This window comes from Pinus tabuliformis, chromosome 8 (assembly GCF_031772625.1).
Source record: "Pinus tabuliformis cultivar Carrire ecotype Pingquan chromosome 8, CPIR1, whole genome shotgun sequence".
NCBI lineage: Eukaryota > Viridiplantae > Streptophyta > Pinopsida > Pinales > Pinaceae > Pinus > Pinus tabuliformis.
In genome coordinates this window covers 145,369,343-145,379,257 of record NC_142294.1, presented here as the reverse complement: position 1 = coordinate 145,379,257, position 9,915 = coordinate 145,369,343, and the positions used below count along the sequence as shown (strand labels likewise).

The 9,915-nt window shown below is 46.0% G+C and overlaps 1 protein-coding gene across 1 annotated transcript; it reads right to left on the bottom strand.

Moving 5' to 3' along the window:
- Positions 1-3,808: 3,808 nt before the first annotated feature.
- Positions 3,809-4,501, bottom strand: LOC149234536 (uncharacterized). The gene has a single exon (XM_089368297.1). It carries the CDS (start codon positions 4,499-4,501, stop codon positions 3,809-3,811), a length of 693 nt encoding a protein of 230 aa, XP_089224423.1.
- Positions 4,502-9,915: the final 5,414 nt, after the last annotated feature.

Sequence of the window (9,915 nt, the reverse complement as noted above, 5' to 3'; positions counted from 1 at the left end):
GCCTCTGCCAACCGCCCGTCCTCTGTAGTCCGCTGCTCTGCCTCGACCAGCCGGCCTTCCCCTGGAGCGTCTGCGTTCAGAAGAGATCTCAATTGAGGATGAAGGGGAGGGGGCTCGCCTCTGAGACGAAGCCTGACCTTTGGAGCAGCCGCGTCGATTAATCATCCTATGTCGCTCTCTTTGCTTCCCTGAATTGTTCAAATTGCAGGTGTATCTCCTCTCAATTTCCCGAATGACCAGAGCATAAGCCAGCCCTACCTCCGAGCACTCAAACCCTTTGCTGGACGGCGGGAGAATAACAGAGATGTCGTGCATTCCCAAATTGCTCAGAGAGCAAGGATACTCCCTCGCCGCCTCCCTCAGAACCAGACAGTGAGCCACCACGACCTCCCTCAGAGCCAGAACGCGAGCCCACACAAACTGCGGGAGAATGACAGAGTGTTCATGGCTTTGAATCGCCATGTTCCAGTTACCAAGACGAGCAGTGAATGCCGAAAGGACTCCGCTGGAATAAACCGCCTCCGTTCTTAAATGCATCACATGGCCAGACCAGATGTGAATCGTCCTGGTATAGATGGCTCGTCCGGGCTGACACATGCCCTTGTGACGAGCCACCAATCTGTCATGCGTTAAAACCACCCGCATCCGGGAGGGAGCGGTCCTTTTGCACCAAAGCGATGCAGTCTTGTTTAAGTTGTTCATCATCAACCATGTCCAAGGAGCCAGAGAAGTATGGTGATGCCTGAGAAACACCTTGGTTAGCCATTCTGTCGGCTACCTGGTTTGCTATTCTTCGCACATGCTGGAAGGTTATGCTTTGGGGATTCTTAAGCTTAGCTTCCAGGGATTCCAACCTGCTTAGCAATCTCCAGCTAGCTGCTATCTTGACTGCTGTTGTCCCTGCCTGAATTTTCTTGGCTGCTACTATTAGGATGAGAGAATCGCCCTCAACCTCTAGAGGGAAGAAGTGATTTTGCTCTGCTATACATATCCCTTGCCAGAGACCTTCCAGCTCAGCTACATTGTTAGTGTCTTTGCCTATTGAACCAAAATAAATATGCAGAGTTGCTCCTGTATGGCTTCTGATGATTCCTCCGAAACCTGCAGGACCAGGATTACCTTTAGCTGCCCCATCAAAATTGAGCTTGAATGAGTTGGAAGCTGGTGGGGACCAGGAGGATGGGGAGGTGGAACTGCGAGGAGGACGGGAGATGATCTTTGCAAAGGCGGAGAGGTCAAGATTCCATTCTTTCAAAATGTCCTTCTCTTGCTGCACTTCTGGCATGTCTGTATCATACCAGGTTCTTATGGCTAAGGTTTCCTGTATGTTTCTTTTGTAGATGAGCCACAGAGCATCGATTGTCCGGGAAGTGTTGTTGAAGATTCGGGAGTTGCGCTCTTTCCAGAGAATCCAGTATAAAAAGCCTGGTATTAGCCCCCAAAGTGTATTGAGAAGATGGCTTTTGAATGGGTTCTTGTCCCAGTTCCTGATATTTTCCGTTATATCCTCGCCCCTGGGATCTGTTCTCTTGTTGCATTTCTCCACTTTCTCCCAAAGTTGCTTTGCTAGCGGGCATGTCTCCATTAAATGGCTGATTGTCTCAGAGTTGAGATTGCAATTTGGGCATCTAGAAGGCCCAATGAATCCTCTTTTTATCAAATTGTCCCAAGTAAGAATGCGCTTTTTACTTAGCAGCCATAAGAAGGTTGAGATTTTGGGCCATAGCCCTGGTAACCAAACTCGTGCCCAAATTTGATCTTTATCTGCTTGTGTATCTGAATAGCGCAATTGGTGTGCTTCTTTGGTGGTGAATGTGCCTTTGTGCGTGTGACCCCATCTGAGCTTATCTTGCTGGTTTGAGTGACGGATTCTGCGATGTGTGAGTTCCTGATCCATTTCTGAGTAAGTTTCACCCTCCCAATCCCTCTGCCAGCTGCTAGCTGGTTTCCACAGTTGGTATCCATGAGGCGCTACGGGTTGCCAGAATTGTTGAACCTGAGTGAGGTTTTTTTGCTGCATGTTTGATTGCCAGATCGGCTTTTGGAATAGATTCGCAAGTTTGGGGAGCTGCTGCCACGAATCTTCCCAAAACTTGGCAGATGTGCCTGAGTGAACTTCCCAAAAGCTGTGTTCCTGAATGAAGTGGCTATGAGTCTTTGCAGCATTCCAAATTGGTGATCCTTGGGCTGTGGAGTTAATTCTGATGAGGTCGTTCCAGTGACTTCCCGGAGCATATTTTGCTTGCCATAAGCGAGCCCAAGGTGAGTGAGGCTTGGAAATCCAATTCCACCACATTCGGGCTCCCATTGTGTTGTTACTTTGGAGCGGATCCCTGAGTCCCAGTCCTCCTTCTGATTTGATCTTGCACACTTCTTTCCAATTGACAAGAGCCCATTTTCGATTCCTACCAGTGGAGCCCCAAAGGAAGTTGCGCTGGAGGTTGCGAATGGTTTTTAAGACCCATTTTGGAGCTGCCATGGTGGAAAAGAGGTACAGCGGCATAGCTTGGAGTACCGACTTGATCAGAACTAATTTGCCTGCCATGTTGAGAGCACGAAAGGTCCACGATGAGAGTTTTGATTCTAGCTGATCAAGGAGGGACCGCCAGGAAGCATGTTTGATAGCTGAGTCAGAGAGGGGAGCTCCAAGGTATTTAGATGGCAGATGGGATATGGTGAAACCCAAAATTCTGGCAATATTCCTTTGAGTGGAGGGGGGGGGGGTGTTAAAAAAGAATAGTTGAGATTTCGAGGCATTGATGGAGGTGCCAGAGGCATCAGAATAGAGGGAGAGGAGAGACTTAAAAACAGTTGCTTCTCTCTAAGAGGGATGGCCAAATAACATAGTGTCATCAACGAACTGCTGATGGGACAGAGGATTGAGACCATGGATAGAAATACCTTTGAGCTCTTTTGAGGCAACAACTGATTTGAGAAGTCTGCTGAGGCCTTCGGCCATTAGAACAAAGAGAAAAGGTGAAAGAGGATCCCCTTGCCTAATGCCACGGGAGGGTCGAAAGGGGGAGGAGGGAGAGCCATTGAGAAGAACAGAGAAGCTTGGGGAAGTGATGAGGTTCATAATCCATCTGGTCCAAGTTGCACTGAAACCAAAGGCTAATAGCATTTTATGAATGAAATCCCAACTAAGCTTATCAAAAGCTTTGGAGAGGTCGAGTTTTAGAATCATACCTGGTTTCTTGAGAATCTTTAATGAGTGTATTACCTCATTTGAGAGTATGATTCCATCCATGATCTGTCGTCCTTCCACGTATCCAGTTTGTTCCGGAGATATGAGTAGGGGCAGAAGAGGTTTAAGCCTATTTGCGATGACCTTTGAGATTAGCTTGTAAATTACATTGCATAAAGCGATCGGCCGATATTTTTCAGGCCTGTTGGGTTCTCCGCCTTTGGGTACCAGGGCAATGAAGGTGGTATTGAGGGCTGGGAGGATCCAATGCATGCTTCTTGATTCTTCAACGAGGTCCCATACCTCATTTTTAATTAGTTCCCAGAATTCGTGGAAGAAATTGGCTGTAAAGCCATCAGGTCCAGGCGCTTTTCCATCTTTGAGTTGAGCCATGGCTTCTTCGACTTCCTGCAAGGTCGTGGGCTGGAGAAGTTTGTTATTGTGATCCTCAAATATGATGCGTGGAATATGCTGCGTGATGGCTCTGATTGCCACGTCTCTGTTTTCAAAGGGTTCCGTTAGAGTTTCCTTGAAATACCCTGTGAATTCCTTCTCCATTTCCTTGTGCTCCTCAATTCTTTCACCTTGTTGGTTGTTGATGAACGTGATATTATTGTGCATTCATCTTTGAATGGTGGCTTTGTGGAAGAATTTTGTGTTCTTCTCCCCCTCTTTGAGCCAATTGATTCTGGATTTTCGCCGCCAGAGTATTTCCTCTTGTTTCTTGCGCTCCTCAATTTGGTTCCAGAGTATCTGTTCCTGTTGCGCTTGTTCTTCTGATCTGCCCTCAAGAATGAGAGTTTGTTGAAGTATGTGCATTTGCTGTTCCAGTTGTGAGCGCTTCTCCTGAATATTACCAAAGTTTGTGCGATTCCATACTTTGAGGACGTGTTTCAGATTTTTTAATTTTTGCTGGAATTGATACATTTTGGCTCCATCTGGCGGGATGTACACTACCCATGCATCGCTGACTACCTTCTTGAAAGTAGCATTTGTGAACCAAAATGCTTCGAATCTGAAAGGTCTGTTGCAGCGGTTACCTGGCCGGGACCATTGTAGCAAAATAGGCCAGTGATCAGATCCGCTTTGGGGGAGAATGGAAGCATTGAAATCCCCTCCTAGGTGGATTGCATTGTCAGAAAGAAGGAATCTATCAAGCCTGGAAGCAATGTGATGGATACCTCGGCGCTTGTTGGTCCAAGTGAAAATACCATTAGAGGTTGGTATGTCCATGAGTTGATTGTTTTGAATGAATTCTCTGAGTCCTTCGCTGTCACTGTCGAGCCTAATTCTTCCTCCCTGCTTCTCTGCCATGGATGTTATTATGTTGAAGTCGCCGCCCCCAATCCATAGCGGGAATTGCCTATTTTCATTGAGGATAGAGATCGTTTCCAGAAGTTCTAGTTTTTGCTGAATTGTCTGAGGAAAATACACATTTGTTAGATGCCCATGGATTCCGATGCCAATAAGATGGAAGGAGGCTTGAATAAGATGGGGGGTGGCATGGTAGTCATATAAGGTGATGATTTGCGGGTTCCACATAATGGCTAAACCGCCTAAGGCTCCAGATGCATCTACAGAGATAGCGCTGCTTCCTGCCCAGACTTTGCTGCGAATTTTTTCAATAGCTTCAATGCTGCTTTTAGTTTCTTGCAGAAAAACTATGGTGGGTTTTTCTTGTTGAATCAAGTTTTTGATCATTCTATGTTTTGAGGGGCTGTTGAGTCCTCTCACATTCCAGGATATTAACTTCATTTAAACTGAGATTTGGGTTTATAGAACTTTGTCAACTTAGGGAATCGCCCCGACTCCATAAGTATTTCACCTAATGCTATGGTTCTTTGTAGATCTGTCTTTCTTCCTCGTTTCTTGGGATCTTTGAGCACCTTTTTTCCGTCCCATGGGCTGCCTCCCTGTATGCCGAGGCTTTTGTTATGCTGCACCTTGGTTAAGACTCCTTCCAACTTTTCGATTTGCCAGGGGAGAATTGAGTTGTATTCTCTCTGTTTGCATGCCGTTTCAAGTGTGAATATGTCTAAACCATCTAGACTGACATCCACCTGATCTTCCTCCATAACAGTAGTATACCCTAGTTCTTCCTCATCAATTTCTTGTTGAAGACTGAGGGCCAAAGTAGCATCTGTCTCCATATCAATGTCTTGTTGCTTATTGTCCGGTGGAGTGTTCTCTTGAGAGGAGGAAGGACTGAGACTCGACACCGATTTTCCTTTCTCCAAGGAAGGGTTTGGATGGAGATTCGAGAGAGCAGGATCAGAGGGCTGCAAGGGGTTTGAGGGGTTGAGGGAAGAAGAGGGCGAAGAGGTATTGAGTGGGGGTTCAGAACTGGGTTGGTCTTGCTTGTTATGCGTAGCAAGAACAGAGAATCTGTTCTGGGAGTCAGCTTTGAGAGCATTGTCTATGACTGGCTGACTCTTTTTGGCATGCCTACGGCGGTTGGGAATTTTTATGAAACCTTCAGAGTCTTTGTCAGAGACAGCATCAGCTGCTTTGGACTGAGAGTTCAATGGACAATCTCGGAATAGGTGGCCATGCTCATGACACTTGCGACAGCGGAAGGGAATATGCTCATAATCTAAAGATTGAGTCCATTCATAATCATCATGATAGAGTTTTACCGTATCAGCTAGAGCTTTGGTCAGGTGCATGTGGACGCAAATCCTGGCATATGAGGTGTATTTGCGAGTTTTTGTCTCAGCCGCGACTCGGATGAAGGTGCCAAGCTTGTTGCCTATATCCGCCAGCGTTTCTTCTTTCCAGTATTCCGCCGGGAGGGAGTACATCCTGATCCAGACCGGAGCCCAGCTGAAATCTTCCTTGTCGGGGTTGAATCTTGGTTTCCATTCTGTGAGATAGAGACCTGAAGAGTTGAAGAAGTAAGGGCCTCCTTCAAATATCCGCACTCTGTCCTCCACACAGTGAAAGATTGCTGTGAAAAAGCCTTTTGGACCGAGTTGCAGAGTGATTTGTCCTTTGGGCTTCCATTTTGAAGCTATCCAGCCTTGTAAGGCTTTTTCCGTAGGCCAGAAACCTAAAAACTTTCCGATAAGTGCGTGATCTTGCATGTACTGGATCTCACCATTGATACGGTGGCTAGGCAAGTCAACCTTGATGGGTTCAGCGGCTTTTGGGATACAGGTGGCCGAAGTTGCTTTTGGCTGCGACGCTTTGGCTTTGTTATGCATCTCCTTATCTGCAGTTTCTTCTTCTGTCGGGGCAGTGTGTGTCTTGTCTTCATTCTTCTGATGTCCGTTTTGTCCTTCGTCTGGGCCTGCGCCAGAGGGGAACAGAAGTTGTACATGCTGCGATTTGTCAGAGCTTGAAGCGTTTTTTGGAGGGGAGGCAGAGCTCTCCCCTCCTACCGCCATTTCCATTGCAAGCAACCAGCAGAGGTGCGGCGGCAGCAACAGTAAGCGGTCAAGGGCGGCGACTGGTTAGGGTTTGGTAGCGCTTGACAGAGTTTTGCATCAGAGTTTTCTACTATTACCAAAATGCTGTTTCAGCAATTAAGTTATATTCATCTTATAAGACAAAGAATTCCGCAAATACAACTTCCACCTACACCACCACCGGCTTCACCGTCATCACCTCCATCTTCACCTGTACCACCTCCACCACCACCACGATTCAGTATGGTGAACACAGTGAAGTTGCCATTGTTCAAAGGCTTGGGAAATAAGGATCCGAACCAATTCTAGTTTGTAGTGAGGCTGTATGGGAAGCGCAATGTGTTACCGATGACTATATAAAGAAAGCAACATTGGTTAGCGCCCTACACGATCGTGCACTGACCTGGTATATTATGTACTCCAATGATAACCCGAATGCGAGAGTAGTGGACAACAAAGCAACACTGAATAGGGAATTTAGCAGACCTAAATCTGAAGTACAGTCAATTATTGGATTTAAAGAAATCACGATGATACCAAGCGAGACTCCTTGGGAACTAGATTAGAGGCTGAAATGTATGATTCATGAAGCCAATATGAATCTAATAGATGGACAGCATCGCGAGTGGTTTGTAGCTTCGCTACTATGACATGTAAGGAGTGCGCTATCGTAGCAGAAGATAAAAACTCAGGCTGAGGCCTTAGAGATTGCTATGAGGCTACATGAGACCCTGATGCAAGATCCCAATCTGGGAGTTCAACAGATTCATGCACAGCTGAAGAATTTATGCCTTGAGATGCATAGTTTGAAACAGGATAGGATGGTTCAACCAGAAGTGCGCAAAGAAGTGTGGTGGGTAAAATGCAAGAGCCAGGGTCATGACAAAGAACACTACCTAGTTTTTACAAATTACCTCGTAGGAGGAGGACCGATTCCTTTAAGGCCAGAAGCTCAAGCAGGACCTAGTGTGGCACCTGCTTTGTGGTGCGCGATTTGTCAAATAGTTGGAAAAGATGCCACAGACAATTGTCACTTGTTACAGAAGTATACACAAAATTTGCAACAGTTGTTCTACAACTTTTGTAGATCGATGGGACATGATGAGCGTACCTGTAGAATTTACGAGTTGATGATGGATAGAACCCCCACCTATAGTGTTCAGGCCAAAACGCAACCCCTTGACCAAAATGCAGAAATGGAGTGAATAGGATTTCAGGGGCACAGACGAGGCCAAGGCAAAGGAGGACCTCATAGAGGTCACAGACAATTGATTTGCTACAATTGCAGAGGGCCAGGACACTATACCCGCAATTGCACAAATCCAACGCGCTCGTCGTGCAAGTATTGCACGCTATTTGATCATGAGATAGAAGATTGTCCTACTCTGATAGCTAGGATATGTGACAAAGGAGCTCTACCTCCTCCCCCAACTCAGAACCTGTAGATGATGAGGTATAAGCCTCGCGAGGAAGACCCGAATGTAAACATTATGCTCCAAAGTGGTATCATAACAGGAGATGACAAGGGGAAACAACCAGAAGAAAGTACTTGGGTTCGCAAATCTCTGATGAAAGAAGCAGAGTTTGGTTTGGAGCGCACTCAGGAAACTTTCATGGAAGCTAAGAAGATCTTCGCTAATGCCTCCACTTCAGGAAGCAAAGATAAACTAGAGTCATGAATGGACCCATCACTGATGACAACTTTCCTTGAAACATGTATGAAGTTACTGCGCGATAGTAAGGCTATGAAAGGGTTATCGGGACTCATCAACAGATGCGTTGGGACTGTGCCAAGAGGACCGTGCGTAGTCTGGAAGATCAGAAAGCATAAGACAAGGAAAGGCTGTGAAATGAGACTTACCATGCAGATCGGAGAATATGAGATGGATCAAGTCATTCTAGATTTGGGATCAGATGCGGATGTTCTACTGAAACAGACATGGGAAAGAATGGGGAGACCTGTGCTGTAATGGTCTTTGATTTAGTTAAGGATGGTGAATCGACAGAAAATAATACCCATGGGGTGATTGTAGGGAATAACTATGGATATTGAGGGAGTGAGCACATTGGCAGATTTCGAAGTGATAAAGATTGTTGATCAAAAAAATCCCTACCCTGCGCTCTTAGGAATTGACTAGGCCATTGATATGAATGGGTTAATTAATATGAAGAAGAGAAAAATGATCTTTGAGAAAAATTCATTGTGCATAATTATACCCTTGGAACTTGTTGAGGGATCGCGCTATACGGAGCCGGTCTGCGACTATGAAAGTGATGATGATCTAGACTACATCTACAAGATAACATCGTGAGACCAAGACTGGGTGAATCCCACCATGGATGGATGGATTACATGGGAGCGCGAGAGCTCCTGCACTTTGGATTCTGATGAAGAAATAGAGTCATGACAGAATGAGTTACATGGGGTAACTATGCTAAATTGCAATATGATGACCAGGTCGATGCACTGTGTGTTGATAGAAGTAAGAGATCTACCTACTTGTGATGGTCTAAATGAGATAGATACCTTCTTGGATGCCTTTGAAAGGGAGGTGCCGGAAAAGCAATGCTTCCAGGCCTTGGACTCGGTACTGTGCGCTACACTCGCGAGATGGTGGGGTACACACAAAGGGAGTTTTGACGATTGGCACAAATGTAGGAGAAGGATGAGAGCGCACTTTGGGAAGCCTAAGATGTGATTGGCAAACAAGTATGATGAATAGGATGACCTGCGCACACATTTGGCCAAGTGGACGCAAGCCTATGGAGAAAAGCGCCAATCTGCGCAGATACACATGTACTCCGCGCTAAAATACATGGTCAATAAGAATGTGTTGGGGGGGTGAACTTGCAAATGGCTCTTAATGTTGGGAAGACATTATGCAGGAAGAGAAACCACGCAGAAGATTCTACGTGTAGAAGCATTCAACAAGGTATGCACTGCATTGACCAAGGTATGCAATGCACAACGAAGTGATTGGGACCTACGCATACCTGCAATGTTATGGGCTTATCGAATGACATGCAATAAACTAACGGGACAGACACCTTTTAGGCTTGTCTATGGAGTGGAAGCCATAATGCCTATGGAATACATTGTGCCTAGTCTACGCATAGCAGCGCTCATAGATATGACGGATTATAGAGCCCAGGAAGAGAGGCTCGCGTAGCTGGAAGAGCTCGAAGAAGAACGATTTTTGGCTAGATTCCACCAGTAGGTCCAAAAGCAATGCGAAAAGGCATGGCATGACCAACACATCAGGATGCGCACATTCAAGGTAAACGATTTTGGTTTGTTGTATGATAGTAAATTTAGAATGC

Bases quoted from the DNA above. Each gene is read 5' to 3' on its own strand.
- LOC149234536 (XM_089368297.1), bottom strand. From the start codon at position 4,501: ATGGCAGAGAAGCAGGGAGGAAGAATTAGGCTCGACAGTGACAGCGAA.